The sequence below is a fragment of the Ixodes scapularis genome, unplaced genomic scaffold, assembly GCF_016920785.2.
Source record: "Ixodes scapularis isolate PalLabHiFi unplaced genomic scaffold, ASM1692078v2 PGA_scaffold6__148_contigs__length_123643588, whole genome shotgun sequence".
Classification (NCBI taxonomy): Eukaryota; Metazoa; Arthropoda; class Arachnida; order Ixodida; family Ixodidae; genus Ixodes; species Ixodes scapularis.
The window spans coordinates 68,486,263-68,503,574 of record NW_024609881.1 but is presented as its reverse complement, the minus strand read 5'-3'; the positions used below and the strand labels follow the sequence as shown (position 1 = coordinate 68,503,574).

Below are 17,312 nucleotides of genomic sequence, written 5' to 3'. Positions count from 1 at the left end.
TCACGTGGATCAGGAGCCATCTCCCGGCGACATGGGAAAACACCCAAGATTCTCTGGGAAGTGACCATTATATCCTGGAGATCCAAATCCAATTGCGTAAGAAACGTGGAGCACCGATTGCCAACTACAACCGGACAAAAATCGTGAACTGGCTTAAAGCCCGCAGGGAACTTGAGGACTGCAATGATCCCGTCGACGACCCGGAGGAATGGACGTGACTCATTCCTCACTACTATCCAGAAGCATACGAAGACGATATGCAAAACTGAAGACCATCGCCATATCGACAACTATCTTCTAGCCCTTTGGACTAAACGACGATGCTTAATTTAACGGTGGAAAAAGAACAAGCATAACCGGGACATACAACAAAGAATATACGAGATTACACAACAAAGTCAACAATACGCAGAACACTTAGCAATGCAATATTGGAACCAATTATGTGACGAAATGAACGGGCAACTGCACACCGCAAGGGTGTGACACATGTTTCGAGCATTGCTTGGCCACCCGAAGCCACGACACGCCCTGCAACGCTACCAGCTACAGACAGGCTGTACGATGAAAGATTTGATCAAGGAGTCCGGGACACTTTCTATCCAGCTTTTGACCCACATCCCATCGACATTCCAGCTGCGAATACTTCAGAGGACACGGGCATAAACTCTTCATTTACCCAAGCGGAACTTCATATGCTGCTACGGCGCAACACTGCCCCGGGACCTGACAAAATCACATATGGCATCCTACGAAATCTACCGGACAACCACCAAACAGAACTTCTAAAGATCATCAACCGAGTATGGGAGACTGGCCAAATACCGCTCGCATGGAAGGAAGCGCATGTAACCATGCTGCCCAAGCCGGGAAAAACACTCAACAACCCAGGGAACTTACGCCCTATCTCCATGACGTCATCCGTAGGCAAACTCATGGAGAAAATGGCCCTCACAAGACTAGAATGGCATCTCGAGTACACGGATCAACTGGCTCACACTCTCATAGGCTTTCGGAAACACGTCAGTACCCAGGACGTGGCCCTGATGATACACGAAGAAGTCTATGCTACACCCAGCGCAGTACAACTATCTTGACAACGCCATCTTACAAAATTTGGCAGAGACAAACCCCGGATCACGAATGCTTCATTACATCGAGAATTTTCTCACTGACAGAACTATCCGCATTCTGGGGCCGGACAGCCAACCATCCGATGCGTTTCCAGTACATCGTGGGACACCCCAGGGTGCGGTACTCTCGCCGACGCTCTTTAATCTCGGCATGAAGAACCTTCCTCACAAGCTCAATCAGGTCTCAAACCTTCACCATGCCGTCTACGCGGACGACATCACTCTCTGGTGTACCAAAGGAAACGCCGAAGAGCAAGAATCGACCGTGCAAGAGGGCCTCAACATCATTTCAGCACATGCATGAAGTATTGGCCTACATTGCTCCCCGGAGAAATCCGAATGCATTGTAGTCCTCAACTCCTCCCACAAGATGGCTGAATCCACCAGAAACCTTATCAAGCTACATCTTGACGGACTTCACATCCCAAGGAGACGTGTCATAAAAATTCTAGGTCTTTATTGGCAACAAGATGGAGGCAGTACAGAACGGATGAAGCGCACTACGCAGCAGGTACATCAGATCGCACACATGATAAACAGAATCACTAAGTGCAAGTCGGGCCTTAAAGAACGCGAAATCGGCAAAATCATGGCGGCAACTATTTACTCGAGAATCATGTACGCGTACCCCTACATTCGCCTCAACAATACGCAGCAGAAGAAACTCGAAGCCATGTTACGTACATGCCAGCGAGTACAGCTCGGAGTCCCACCGTATGCCAAAAACACAGATATAGAAGCAGCCGCGATGCCACAACACGCAAGACGAAAAGACTAACACCCATAACGAAGCTCAACACCATCGATTAACAACGTCTACTCAAGGCCGGGTCATTCTACGAGATCTGGGATATGACATTAAGCACCTACCAGACATCCCGCCAGCACCCCCATCCTGGGATTCTATCCCTAACATGAAGGTTTTACCTGTTACCAAGAATATAAATGCGGACAGTCACCAAGGCAGACGACAAGCACGTGCTAACCATCTAGCCACGCCTGACAACGACACCTACTATGTAAACGCCGCACATACTCCAGAGAAGACCACCGCAGCTGTGGTTGGACCGAGGAACGAGACTATCCGCAGTCACGCAGCAGTACCTTCTATCGCCGCCGAGATACAGGCCATTACAAAAGGCGTTTGCCTACATACACACAACACTGACACCATCACAATACGCACAAATTGTCAGGGAGCGCTACGAGCTTTCACGCAAAATATACTCCCAGATCACACTCGCACAACACTCACTAAATACATGGACAAACATCCTACCCTTCAGGTCCTCCTCGAATGGATCCCGGGTCACCAGGGGATAGAGGGCAATGAACGAGCTCAAGCCCTAGCTCGCGACCATTTAACACCGAGCAACCCTACTAGGTGGCCAGAGACCTACTGTCCCAGAGAGGCTAGAGCCGAACATCGGAAACAACGCCGCGCCCGGCTCAAAGAAGCCAAAGTTAACAGGCTTCTCCTTCCTTTACTATCCCACGCACACTAGAGAGGACGCAGCCCTGATCCGTCAGGCACAGACACTTACGCTACCCAACGACGCCATACAGCACCACATTGAAAACAGGTCGGGCAAACCGGCGTGTCAGGTATGCGGTGGTTACCCCAACGCCCTTCACACTTACTGGGGATGTCCTAGAGCCCTCGCTTCCCCCACATTCTTACCCGATCTCACATCCCACCTTCCATCCCTTATTCCTGGGAGAGCTGGACCGTTTCATCCCGGGAACTCCGCCCGACCCTGTGGCAATTGCTGGTGGCCCACATCAAACACATAAAGGGATCCTGTCATCCGGACCCAGCACCACCGCCAGGGGTCCAGCCAGGCTCCTTAGGTAGCGACGACTCGAACTAAGAGCTGTTTTAAAATAAAGATTTTCTCTCTCTCTCTCTGCCGTTTGCCGACACTGGAATCATCCTGATTGTAAATAGCTGTTCTATGTGTACTAAAGGCTTATTCGTAACGACTACGATTACTCCATGGCCTTAGAAACATAACAGATAATACCGCAGCAGAAGTCACATTGATCGTATCATATGTATTTGTTTTTAGTCGAGCTAATGTCTGACAAAGGCAGAAGTGAAATTATCGATTCTTCCTCGTTTCACAGGGCAATGTAGTTTTCTTTTTTTTGGAGTACGGGGTTCGGACAAAAAAAAAAAACAGTTTTCAGCCAGTACGATTGATTACTACGCATTGCAGAAAGCTGAAACTCTGTCACAATGTGACGCTAGCGGTGGGTACAGAATGTGGAAGTCAGAGACCATGACGTTACCTTGACCAAGGGATAAGGGTGGAAGACGGGATTTCTCTAGGAGCCGACGTCGTCTTAATTGCGCCAAAACAAGACATGACATTATGGGTGCTTGTGGTATTTATTTCAGTAAAACAAATATGTCAACAAGAAAGACATTATTGTTTTCTTTCTTGCTGACAAGTTGGTTTTACTGAAATAATTGCCACAGGCGCCCAAAATTTCATTTCTTGCGACGAAACTAAGATTAAGTAAACGTCAACTTAAAGCATAAATATATATTTCGTTTTTATTCCTCATTCTTGATCCATGTAACATCGTGTTTTCAAACTTTCACATTATATCCACACCACTAGCGTCACATGCTGACATAGTTTCTTATTTCTTACTATAGTGTAGTGTATTGATGCCGGCCGAAAGACCCTGGGTATGATTTTATTGACCGAACCCTGCAGCTTGTTGCTTGTAATTTGTTACGTGTGGGTTTTGGTGACACTGCGGAATACACAGTTTTAGGGACAACATTTTCAGAGTTAACCAACTGTGCGCGTCCCGTTCGTCTCGCAGAGCCATGGACAAAGTGGCGGCCTCAGACCTTTTGGCTCCGCCTCAGTTTCACACCACGTTCTTAACCACGGTCGACGAGCATGGTAACGCCTGCGCCTTCATCAACAGCAACTTCAAGTTATTCGGGTGCACGATTGTCGAAGAACACGGCTTCGCAGTTCACGTAAGTCAGCACAATTTTTTTTTATTAGAGGGGCTTTGCAACGATATTGGGTAGGAATGTTTCACACTTTAAGTGAGCTTTCTGGCACAGGTGGGATTCAAGCTCACTTGCACACAATGCCACTCACCAAGGAGCTTTTCTTTGTTGCCGTGAAGTTTCAAGGGTAGAAGCGGTCGTTTCCTATCCGGAGATCAAGTCGTCTGCTTCTTGCTCAGTTGTTGCGGAAACGTCAGAACGACGCCGAGCTCTGATTGGTTTTGTTTAGAAGGATAGTGAGTAGACTTCAGTGCTAGATGCCTTGAGGTCTACCCATTATCCGTTTTTCAATTGTGGCCAGTGAGAAAGTGCGCAAGTATAGACGCTTTGCACACGAGCTATATTGCAGCCGCCATTACTGACCTTCTCTTGTCTTACCGAGATACCAAGCCACTGAAGCGCGCTTTGAGGTGCCTTCACAAAGGCCATTGCTGGGGAGAAGGACACAGTCGGATCTAAAATGGCAATAATCTGTCCTGCTGGGGCAATGATGGAGGGAAATGATCAAAATAAAAGGAAACAAAAACTGAAGGTCAATTATGGCGGCGCCCATCAACAGCTGCTGAAAAGCGTCTATAACACACAAACAGAGCATTGAGTGCGGCCTCAAACGCTTTTATGGAAAGATGTATTCTCTGTTCACGCTTAAGCTGAGACTGCAGGCAAAGCTACAAGCGGGAGCTCGCCCGCGCTGCTGGCTTTGAGGCATGCATTTCTATCGCGAGCGCTCGTTCTGTGGAAGAACGCTTCAAAGCAGCGACCTCGAGCTCGCGTGCTTGTAGCATTGACAGCAGTGAGAGCGGGGTATAGCGTTTCATTTGAATTTGCTCTCCAGCAAAGGAAACTATATTGTACTCAGGGGTTGTGTGCAGCAAAAGCAAAGTAGTATGCGCGGTATATCTTAATTTGCGCTTTGCTTAGGGCAATGACATCTGACTATTTTGTTCCTAAACATAGTTTTTATTTTTTTTTTGTTTTAAAGCGCGTGAAAGAGAGTGTCCGTGCACGCGGTCGTGGCGCTGACTGTACCACGGTGACATTATGATCTCGACGATTTCTTTGGATATTTTCTGTGAACGCGTGCTGTCGGAATCGGGTATTATACTCCGTTCGCCCTTGTGCATGTGCAAAAAGACTAAAGTTCCCTCGACGGATTGCGGCAGTGGTGGTGTAGTCAAACTGGCTGGTGGGACCAGTCTATTAGGCAATGCCCGATTCCACGCCTTAGTTCCACAATATAGCGATGGCCGGCGATTCGGCCGAACCATGCCTACTCCGTATCTAAAGGGGAATTTCCTTGGTCAATTTGAGCGCTCTAAAAGCACTTCATGCCATCGCGCGACTTCACGCGCAAATAGAAAGAAAACTAAAAACGCCCCCAAACCGCCTTCAATTTACCAAGGGAACTTTTTTCCAGCACGAAGCGCACAAACCGGCGTTATCCACCTTCTCCTTGTCCTTTCTATAAACCACTTGTAATCGCTGAATTGTTAAGGCTTTATCAAGGTCTGTCCCACTTTCGAAACAGAGCCGAGCCATGGGCTTTGTGGGAGTGGACGGCCACCCCAACTGTGTCGGCCCACTCAAGAAGCCCTACCACACCCTGATGCCGGTGATGGTCACGGACAGCCAGTCCGGTGACTGGATGGCAAACATTGGATGCATGGGAGGATATGGACAGCCCCAAGTGAATCTTCAGGTAGGCGGTGTCTATAACGTCTCCGCTAGTTTCCAGAGGTACGAATTTTAGGTTTAATGTTACTCACTCAGTTTATTTTAATTGGGTTCTGTGTATGTTTAGACTGCGGGAAGTTCGTCAGCCATACTAAGTATGTGATTTCTCTGCTCTAGATGAAAAAAATTGCCATTCCATTATCACTGGTTGTCTTATGTCTATAACGTGCATCCAGCAATGATGATAACGCGACCACCCATTTTTATATTTGCTCAAACTTGCTGCAAAAAACGGACTAAAATGTAAAAAAGAGACACGTATGTATAAAAATCAGATAGATCAGATATAATTGTTTTAATTTAAATTTATTCGATTTAAATGAGATTTGTTTGACTTAAATTTGATTAATTTGATTTAAATCACGGTAGCTATTCAGTAGTGATCTCTAATTACTAGATGCATTTTAAGCATATCATATTGATTTATGAATCACTAGAAATAATACTTAAAACTGCTTTAACTTTATTGAGTATATCCTTCTATAGCAGGAGAAAACGTCTAGATATACTTTTAGTTAGCGAAAAATATGTTTGCTTTTTTTTGCATTCTGATTTTCTTAAAACATGATATGATTTTTCTAGTGTTAGTTTTTTTCGTGTTTTTATTACTTGTAATAGAAGGTTACGTAACTAACAAACGAAGTGGGCGGTAGAAAGAAAGCTCAACGTTCTGATTAACTGAGATCACTGCATTGTGCCCGTGTTAAGGTTCATATTATAAATATTTCTTGGAGGATGATTTTTTTATTTAGATACAAAACAAATTCACTCAAAATTCATCAAATGATTGACACGCTGTAAATAAAAATACACTCTTGGGATATTGTTCGCGGAAATAGTTTGATTTAAACAATCACGGTGAAACCGGTTTGATTTAAATTAGAATTTAAATGATCTTGATGCTTATTTTCCACCTCAGAACTCACCGACAGTTGCTCACACTTCTGAATTTGCTTAGATAGAGGAACTGAAGCTTATGAATTTTCGGCGGTTATCATCCAATGAAAGCTTTATTTTTTCCAGAAACACATCAGGGGTCCTCTGACAAGAAGCTGATAGAAGTAGCTTGACTTGATTTAAGTTCCACTTTACAGTGGCAGCAGCATTTTGTATATAAAAAACAACAACAACAAAAAACACGAAATTTTAGGAAACATGAATTAATTGGCAAGAGTAATTAAGACAGTAGGTATACAGGTCTTTTTTGTCAATTGTGGATATGTTTATATTGTCCGTGAAACAGTTATTTAAAACACATGGTACATTGTAATGCACCCATTACGGGACAGAGATATGGAGGAGGTGTTTTAACCGCCGTGGACGCGTCACTGTGTGCATGTAGAAGATACGACCTGGAGACTTACCCGGAATGTGTATAGGTTGAGGTTACGCCCTGTGACCGGCTTAATTATCTAATAGGAAACTACTACTTTCCGTGCACACTCTGACTCAGAAGTTTTTCAAGTTATTTTCAAAATCTAGAACAGCTTGATATGACGAAGTTCCGTGTTCAGATATATGGGGATTTTAATTTACCAGAAATTGACTGGCTTCCACGTTATGACTCGTTGGCGAGCAAGGTCACCAACCTGAAAGTATCGAGCCTGTTAGATTTTTATTTTAATGAATTTGTACAAATCAACATTATCCGGAATTCAGCGGGAAACATATTTGACCTTGTTTTAGTTTCCGCGACAATTGTTTTTATCTTGCCAGTCGTGGACCCCTTAACACGTGTTGATCATTTCCATCCACCTTTTGTTGTGTCCTTTCTTTTTCCGCTGCGTCAACGAGGCTCTTGCAGCCAGAAATATTTTTTGTACAGTAAGAGAGATTACCTTAATATGTACAAGCACTTGCAGAGCTATGACTGGCAACTGATCTTGAAGGATAATTGCGCGGATTTGGCTGCTGGCTCTTACAACAGTAGTTTCGAACGCTATAGGTAAATACGTGCCTAAGCGTTTTTCTCGGGCAAACAAGTACGCGTCATGGTTTTGAAGGGAGCTCAGGCGTTGCTTACGACGTAAGCTTCATTATCATCGTCTTTTAAAAAAAAATTGAACTGCATAAGTGGTACGCCAAATTTAGTGAGTGTCGCGCTTTGGTAAAAGGGCTTTTTAAACGAGACGAAAGTATGTATGCTTATGGCTGTACTCGAAACTGATATGCACACGAATCAAAAAAAAAAAAAAAAATTTGGAAGTATGTACCATAAAAAAAGAAGCGAAATCATGATGTGGTCCCCATAAGAAATGATTCTGGTTACACATGTGATCCAAGTAAAATTGCCAAGAAGTTTGCAGTGCATTTTAAATCCTGTTTTTCGTCTGCGGCAATCACTGACGGCAGCACGACGTGCCAAGGCACATTAGATTTTCTTTCTTTTACCACATTTGACGAACTTAAGATTAAGGAAAGCATTTTTAAAATGAAACCTAAGCTGTCTGTTGGTACAGATGGCATTCCCAGTTGTATTGTGAAAGGATGTGTGGAGCTTCTGTCTTTTGTATTATTATACATATTTAAGTTATCACTTCGTTTTGGGATATTTCCGTCTATCTGGAAAAGCGCCGTAGTTGCTCGGATTCATAAATCAGGCGATCCTAGTATTGTAAACAAATACCGCCCCGTTTCAATATTGTGTAGTTTTTACAAGGTTTCTGAGATGGCAGTACACAAACGTCTGTACGGTTACTTCAGCCTAAGAATAAACTCCGAGGAACACAGATTTTTGAAGGGCAAAGTCGGTTCAATCTGATCTGTGCTGTTTTTTTAGAATATACTGTTTCATTTGTTCGTGACCATGCATAAGTCGACGCAATATTTTGTGATGTGACGAAGGCCTTCGATAAGGTTGATCACAATATTTTTCTTACCAAAGTTGATAGTTAGGGTTTGTGTCCAACGTACTGCCATTGGTTTAAAAGTTATCTCTCATGACGTGAAAATTATGTTCTTGTGTCAGGGCTCATGTCTGATAAATTTTTGTCGCCTCCTGGAGTGCCCCAAGGAAGCAACCTTGGTCCACTTTATTCTTGATTTTTCTGGACGACATCTCTCATAGCGTAATAAAACTCTGAGTTAGTATTATTTACTGACGAGATCAAAGTGTTTCGCCGTGTTCGTTTGTATCCAGGTTGCAAACTCCTTCAGGATACGTGTTATCAGTTTCAAGGTGGTGTTCAATGAACTATCGTTTGCTTAATTGGCACAAGACAAAAATAATGTCCCTGTCTAGAATTCGAGATTCACTTGTGTTCCCTTACACAATATACAGCAGTGTCATCTCCCGTGTGGCCGTCATTTGTGATCTTGGAATTTTCGTTGATTCATGTTTGAGTTTTAATAATCATGTTTTAGCTATATGTAATGAGTCTCTTACGAATCTTGTGTTGATATCTCGTTTTACGAGGCAATTTTCCCTCCTGATTGTCTCGTGTATTTGTTTTGCTGCTTAGTCCGTACAAAGCTGAAGCTTGCTTCAATAGTTTGGAATTGTATTAACCACACTGCGTCATGCTCCATTGAGCGTGTTCAAAGACGCTTCATAAATATATAGTCCATGACAGGCATTTTGGGCGCAAGTGTTACTACAACTATAATGTACTTCTTAAGAAACTAGGGTTGCGCACCTTGCTTGATAGAAGGCGTTTACAAGATTTAATGTTTTTCCATAAGGTTGTGAACGGAAGTGTTGATTCATCGCTTTTGTTAAAGTACTGTTTGTTTCTATGTTCCCTTGCGGTCCAGTCTGTTGCAGAGTCAGTTCTACCCCCGGACTTTATATGATACGTCTCCCTTAACAAGAATGCAGCTGGAATTTAACAAACTTGACCAATCTGCTATAGACATTTTTAGTGACGTGACAACTTTTCGAAGTACACTGGAGTCGATTACTTGTGTATAATATTGAATCTATGTGGCTGTCTGCATTTCATTTCCAATGGCAAACTGTGTACCACTATTTAGGCTATGTGCTGTTCGTGGACACAACAAAATAAAACAAAAATAAAAATAAATAAATAAAATAAATGATTGGGAGTTGTAGTTTGTGCAGGACCGAGGGAGGACCCATGTGTCTGCATGGCGTATGGTTATAATACTTTCATGCTTTTCAAATTGAGAAATAAAATATTAAAAAGTCGAATGCTGGCATTGACAAACGGATGAAGTAAACTCTAGTTGTATATGCGTTTTTCGTAGAGTATTTGATATCTAGAAAATAACGGTTCTACCTGCGATATAGCGTAATTTTTCTTGCAAGAATAGTTGGCTTATAAGGTTTGTCTTTGTTATAGTAAAACTAAAAGAATGCGTGGTAAAATATATATATACTTTTAAAACTTGGTAGTGATTGGTAAATGATTGTAAGAACGATAAAAATTCCAATTCTGGAAAGTGTAGCAATCATATAACTAACATGGCTATCCCATATCATACATTCGGAAAAAAAGGTACACCGAGAGTTTTATGATGCCTTATCAACTCAATTAGCCAATCACCAAGTTTGATTGTAATTTTAATGAAGATCGGTTTATTAGTAGATATAAATAAAATGGCTCTGAACTTTCGTGGGCTTATTTTAATGCCATTAACTTCCAACCACGTAGTGAATTTACTTAGGATATTGTTTGCTTTGCATATCAGTATATCACTATAAACTACAAAAAGAAGAAAGGCTCGCATCATCAGCGCAGTTGATAAACTTAGCTCGGTGATCGATATTGACACTATAATTTATGCATATATTAAATAGAAGAGGCCCAATTATTTTTTCTTGAAGAACACCGACAATAACGTTTCGAAAAGAAGAGTAGTAACCATCAATTACTACAGACTTTTCCCTACATTTTATATACTATTTCAGTAACGCTAGCGGGGAAATGAATTGGTGTATATAGGTTACGTGACGTGAGGTCGCGTTACGTCAATCTTCCAGCTAAATTGAGCAGGAGAACGTAATTGGTGTATAATTCACGTGACGTCAAGCCACTTGACGTCAAATTTCCCGCCGATTTTGGCAGGGAAACTTAATTGGTGTATAGATTACGTGACGTCAGGTCACATGACCTCAATTGTCGTCACGTAACTAAAGCACCGATACAGAAATGCACGGACCGACGGACAGACGGGCGAACGGACGAAATGTTGGTAATGGGGGTTCGTTTAAAAGCATTTCATGTTTTAAAAACAAGTTGACGCCCGTGCTTAGACAGCGCAAGGTCGGTCTGCCTTTGAAGCATGGCGACACTGGTTTTCGTGTAGATCAGAAACTTAGCCAGTGCAGTACGACCGCTAGCATGGAATATGTAACGTGCATCAGACAGCAGTGATACAGGACCGTATGCCGGTACGATGCTCATTCGGATCGAAACTGGCAAGGGTGTGGATTGAACTTGCAGGCTCTCTGTTCTGTGTGTTTTGCAGTTCGGTCTTTCAATCTACGTGCTCAGGACTTTGGAGCGCCAACACACACGGCCACCGATACCTTTCAGCAGCAGGGTCTACTTGCACTGCTTTGATACGCGTCCAATATTTTGGGTGCTTTCATCCGATTGCAGGTTTTACTGGGGATGCTGGAGTTGGGCTTGAATCCACAGGAAGCAGTCGACAGACCCAGAGTCTTGATAGGTCAAGGGTACTCGTTTCATCAAGAGTAAGCATGATTATTCGACTTCTATATATGTGCGAGGGGGGGGGGGGGTCTCTGCATGCGTGATATATCGGGTGCGAACGTGACAGAAGAGCACATGTCGAAACAGCACATGTCGAAACAGCACACGTCAAAACAACACCCCCCAAAACAGCACACGCCAACACAGCACACGTCAAAACAGCACGACGTCAAAATAGCACAGCGACAAAGCAGTGTGCGTCAAAATAGCACGGGACAAAAAAAAGCACCACATGAGTAGAACACTGTGACAAGAGAGCACATGTCAAAACAGCACAGCGTCATTAAGGCGTCATTAAGTCAAAACAGCCCGCACGTAACGCATATATGTTTTCTTCCGAATTCTGAGCTTGCGTTAGTGCCATGTCAAGAGAGCGTGCATATTTATGTGTGCAGTTATATTTCATCTAGCCACTGTTGTCTAGGTGCAAATAATTTGCAACTACATGAATATCTCGATTTTTATTCGAGTATGCGATGGTACCAACGAGGTAGAGGGGCTTAGAGCAATAAACTGGTATCCCGTTCACCAGGTAAAAGTGACCCCCCCTTGGCTAAGACCATGTTTTACAATTTTGACCACCAGACACGTGACCGTAACAAACGCTAAAGCTTTTGCGCAAAGCTGAGTGTAGATTTGTATTGTTATCGGTGAAAAAAAAAAACAAACAAAAAAACACACACACAAAAAAACACGTGATAAACTTTCTTTCCATGCTGTCAGCCCCAGCGATCAGTGACTAGTTACGATAAAAACCCAAAATACAGCAGCGCGGTTGACGATATCTAGCGGAGGCATTGCGAAGCTGCCCTGTAAAGGCACATGTTGGACTTAAAAGAAAAGAAACATAACCTATTTGGTCGGTATTGTTAGTAAAGCTCAATAAGGAATTATTTGTGCGCTACTCCGTTAAGACCAAGACGTACAACAGTAAGGTCACGCGTCTAGTGTTCAAAATTGTGCAACGTGGCGGCGGCCGATGGCTGTCACTTTCAGCTGCCAGTTTATCGCTCCAAGGCCCTCTACCTCGTTGGATGGTACCTACAGTCAGTGACCGATTAGGAATTCAGGGGAAGATCCTCCCACCCCTTTCCAATTTCAAAGAACGGATACTGCGCAGGGGTCGCCTCTTCTCCAGCGTTTGCTCTGGCAAAGTGGAAAAGGTTGGGAGGAGCTTCTTCTGAACTCTTCATTTGTCACCGACTGTAGTTAATAATAATTTTTTAAGTGCATTATCGTTCTATAAGGGAGAGTCAAAAAGAATCGCAATTTAGTTATAAAAATTCTAAATCTCACAATAGACTGGTGTGCTTCGAATATTATATGGCCCTCCATTTATGTAAGGTGTGGACGTAGGCCAGCGACCTGCTGAAAATGTCACATTATCACATCACTCTCGAAATGGTGGCCCCCTTCAAAGCGTGCACCTGGAAGGAGCCGTGCGGACTGATCCGGTGTTGTGGTGAAAAGGGCGAAGAGACCACGGATATCATTTGCAAAAGGTTTAAGCAGTATAACGGCGAGTGTATGTCACATCGACATGTGTATGAGCTGTAAAAAAATGTTCTAGACCTAGAGTCGAGTCAAAATTTGCACCTCGTTCTGGCCGGGCTCACACTTTGACGGCGCCGCATCTCAATATCAGAAATTGAACGGCTTGCGCATGCAAACCGCCGTCTCCGTATCCGTAAAATAGCTGAATAATTGAGCATTACTCATGGCTGGATGCACCACACGGTTCACGATAATTTGCAATACAATAAACTGTCCGCCTGGGGGCACCAATGTAATCTACGCCAGAGATTAAGGAGCCCCGTGTGGAAGTATGGGAGACACTGCCCCGGCGCTATGAAGCTGAGAGAGATGATTTTTTTTCAGCGCATTATTACTGGCGACCAGTGTTGAATCCGGTGTGCCCAGCCAAAGTCCAAATGGGCATGCAATGACTGGATGCGCAGTTCGTCCCCAAGACCAAAAAAGTTGTGCGCAGTTCCGACGCAAAGCAACGTAATGCTCCCGGTCACCTGAGATTATAAAAGACCAACAGTCGAAAATTACGTCTGCAGGGCGTTCAGCGTCAACAGCACATCGTATTGTAACCAGCTCGCGGGCACAATTTGAAGTCGGTGATAAGGTCAACGCGCCATGGTTTGCTGGCCTTCGGTGTGTTGCTGCAGAACGACAATGCGCGCTACAACGCGGCATGCGCGACAACGTAAAAGAAAATGAAGGGTCTATGTTATCAGTTGATTCCGCACCCGCCATACTCAAAGTATACCTAGCGGCGAGCACTTTTAATTTCTGGTTCCCAGGGATTATCGTCAGCAAGATACTTTCTTCCGGGAAATCCACTCGTTGGTAAAGCGTTGGCGCATATGTGTTGAACTTGGGAGAGACTAGGCTACAAATCGGAAAATTGCTTTTGATTGTGTCTTTATTACAAAGCATATCAAATATATAGTACAATTACTTTTTGGTTCCACCTGGTAAGTGTCATTGGCAGTATATCGCTAGTCACTTCGCAGTATATCACTAGGAATAGAGTTACTTCGGAGTAATTGCAAGTTGAATACACACCAGAAAACAATTGATATAAAACCGGTAATGCTCGTGAATGCAGGCTTGTACGTAACGAGTTACAACTGATTACTTGTAATCAATTACTTTTTATCGTAAGTTTGTAACGCTTCAATTACCTCTTTCTGCGGTAGCGGTCGCTGTAATTTATTCACAATTTATTGGTGTAATTAAATGCATATCTCTGAAAAAGCTGCACTAATTGATTTGAGCATTTTTTTCGTGACAAAATCGCTCTGTCTGCCCGTGCATAACTCGTATATGTTGCACCAACGTTGGACACTTTTTGTTTACCCCTAAACAACTAAGAAAGGATACCAACATACATACCATAAGGTTTAGAATGTCAACACGCTCAATGACATTTTTACTGTCGAGCTGTCAAGAGTGCCTTCTTTTCTGTAACGTGAAAGTAGTCAATATCTTTGTGGTAATTTTTATGCTACTTTTGTGATGCAGTAATTGATTACTGGAATCGGTTACATTTTGCAATGAAGAAATTGCAGTTGGTTTCTTTTTTTCAGTAACGCGTACAAGAATGAGTAAATCCAATGGTTAAAACCTTAACCGCACGGCCTGATTAACAAAAATAAATTGCAAAATAAAGTTTGACAGTATTGGGCCGCCGTTTAGAACCATCGTTTACTAGGCAAATGGTACCGCGATTTGTAATCACAGTATTTCGCTATCCCTGTCATTCTCTCAATCATCCGAGATGCACATGCATTTTATGGTACGTTACACTGCGTTACACTACGTTACGCTATGTTGTCATTGTGTTGTTTTGGCGCTGTGGGGCGTTCGCTTTTGTTGTCGCTCTTTTGCTTTGACGCTGTGGCGTTTCGGCAGGCGCTCTTTTGCTGACGCTGCGCTTTTGTTGTCGCAAGCTGTTTTGCTGCGCGCTCTTTTGTCACTGAGCAATTTTAACGCCTTGTTCTTTTGGCGCGTGGGGCTTTGGCGGTGTTTTTTTGTCGTGTGCCGTTATGTAGTGTGCTACTTTGCCATGGTGGCAAACCTGGTGTTTCAGCAAGGAATAAAAAAATTCTGGCAATAGGATGGTTTCGGGTACAATGTGCGAACCGCGGCGGACCGTCAGGGACTGAAATAAACACACTAATCAGCAGAACAATTGACTAAGCTTTAATAATTATCCTTTTAATTATGTAAATAAACATGGCTCCAATCGGAAATTGCGTGCCGACGGCAAGCTTCCACAGTTACTTTGCGACGTGCATTCCGCTCCATAAAGATTGCCGGTATTAGCAGCCTATGAATGTCGGCTTGTTCTGAGCATGTTCTTTAAACATCGCTTTCAAGTATGGCATCCAGTGAAATCCCCCCATATATTTCTAAATTACTCAAGCAACAAGAAAAATGCTGAGCATGTAGGTCTACGTGCCGCGCGTGCAGGCCTATGCAGCCGTAACCGCGCACTCGCACTGGAAGCGGATCCGCGTTTGCAAAGCGGTTGCGAACGCGCATGTATAAAGATTCAGTACAATTGCACGCGCACTTGGTGTCATGGAGTGCGCGCGCAATTGTGCTGTATCTTTATACATCTGCGTTCGCAACCGCTTTGCGAACGCGGATCCGCTTCCGGTGTGAATGAGCGGTGACTGTTCAAAAGCAAAGACCCAAACAAAAACCCCAGGCTAGCGGTTGTACTGCACTGGCTAAATTGCTCATCTACAGCGTGTGACTCGTCGCAACATTAAATGGCAGACCAACTACACGCTGTATAAATATCCCCACAACCCCAATTATTACCCAAACAAACGACATCATGCACGCGCGATCTGCCAGCGTTTTATTTTGGATATTTACTTTTAATTCTTTACACGGTGGAGGCGAGCGCGTGCGGCGCGTAAAACTACATTCCCAACATTGTCGTTGATGCTTGGGTATCATAGGAATACGACTATTACTAAAATGGTAGTGCCATCCCAGGCGTCCACCGTGGCTGACAATTTGTTCCATAAAGAGGTTACTTTTTTAACCACCCTATTGTTAATAATTATTTAAAAGCCTGAAACACTTGGTATAATTATGGGGGTTTGTTTAAAAGAATCCTCGGAGTATTTTATCAGTTACTGGGTGTTTTGCATTTCTCTCATTTTCCTCCGCCATTGGTGCAGTGATGGCCTTGTTCTGGAAGAAGGCCTGCCGTCAGATGTCGCTCAAGAGCTGAAGAAGAGAGGTCACCGTCTTCTGGGCACTTTCAAAGGCGCGTTGCGGCGTAGAACGGGCTTCGCCCACGTCGTCACCAGGGGAAGCTGGTGGAACCGATCTGGAGGATCTCCAAGTTGCACCGAGGGTCGCGACACTTTCCTCTGGTTCGGAAGCGATCCCCGCTCCGATGGGGCAGCTATGGCGTACTGAGGTTCCCTCAAAAATCTCTTTTCTACGAGGCATCTGATCACAACAGTAAACTGTGTTTTTTTTTCGGGTTATTTTGAAGACAGTAAATGCCAATCCCAGACGAGGTGTTGTTGGTTGTCACTTCACTGGGCGGCCCCATGCACACTTATAATTTTTACCACATGAGAACGCGACTGGGAGCGACTCCAATGAAAGCTCTTTTCCAAACTTCCTTCACAGCTTCAGGTTTACTGCGCTCTATACTCCTGACAGAGCATGGCGTAGAAAAGTAGCGCGTAGAGCATGGCAGAGACGTTGAGCATGGCGAGCATCTTATTAATGTTTCGCCACCATCGAGATTGCCGAAAGAGCCAATACGTATGTGTGGCAAGTATGTAGCGCGCCCCTCCAGTCCGCCCGTCGGTGGCCGCCAGGCTCGGCGGGCAACATTGGTCACCACGCCAAATAAACACCGCGGAGCGTACGCCACCCCGGTCAGTCATCGTTCACCCTCAGAACCAGGCTGCGTGTCGTCTCTTCTCGGCGGGTGCTTCGGCCCCCTTCGTCCACGTTCTAGAAAGATCGTGACAGTATGCTCGAGTTTGAATCGCGAAGCAAGCATTGCTCAGAGACAGTAAGCCACGGTCCGGGTTTCTTAAGCTGGCAGTAACGGAATGCGGAGCGCGAGTTCGTCTGCTTCTTTTGCAGAAGTTGTGGCGACGTCAGAACGCCGAGCTCTGATTGGCTATGATCGGAAGATAGTGGGTAGACCTCAAGGCAGCTTGCTTTCAGGTC

The 17,312-nt window shown here is 44.1% G+C and overlaps 1 protein-coding gene across 1 annotated transcript in view; it reads left to right on the top strand.

The window, feature by feature from the left end:
• The window catches only part of LOC8036709 (glutathione hydrolase-like YwrD proenzyme), a 134,441-nt gene extending 117,803 nt beyond the window's left edge, over positions 1–16,638 (top strand). Inside the window, exons 8-11 of the mRNA XM_042294693.1 lie at positions 3,972–4,134; positions 5,699–5,869; positions 11,469–11,563; positions 16,295–16,638. Coding sequence (XP_042150627.1) covers positions 3,972–4,134; positions 5,699–5,869; positions 11,469–11,563; positions 16,295–16,538 — 673 coding nt within the window. The 3' untranslated portion in view covers positions 16,539–16,638. The remainder of the gene's footprint in view (positions 1–3,971; positions 4,135–5,698; positions 5,870–11,468; positions 11,564–16,294) is intronic.
• The last annotated feature ends 674 nt before the right edge of the window (positions 16,639–17,312 follow it).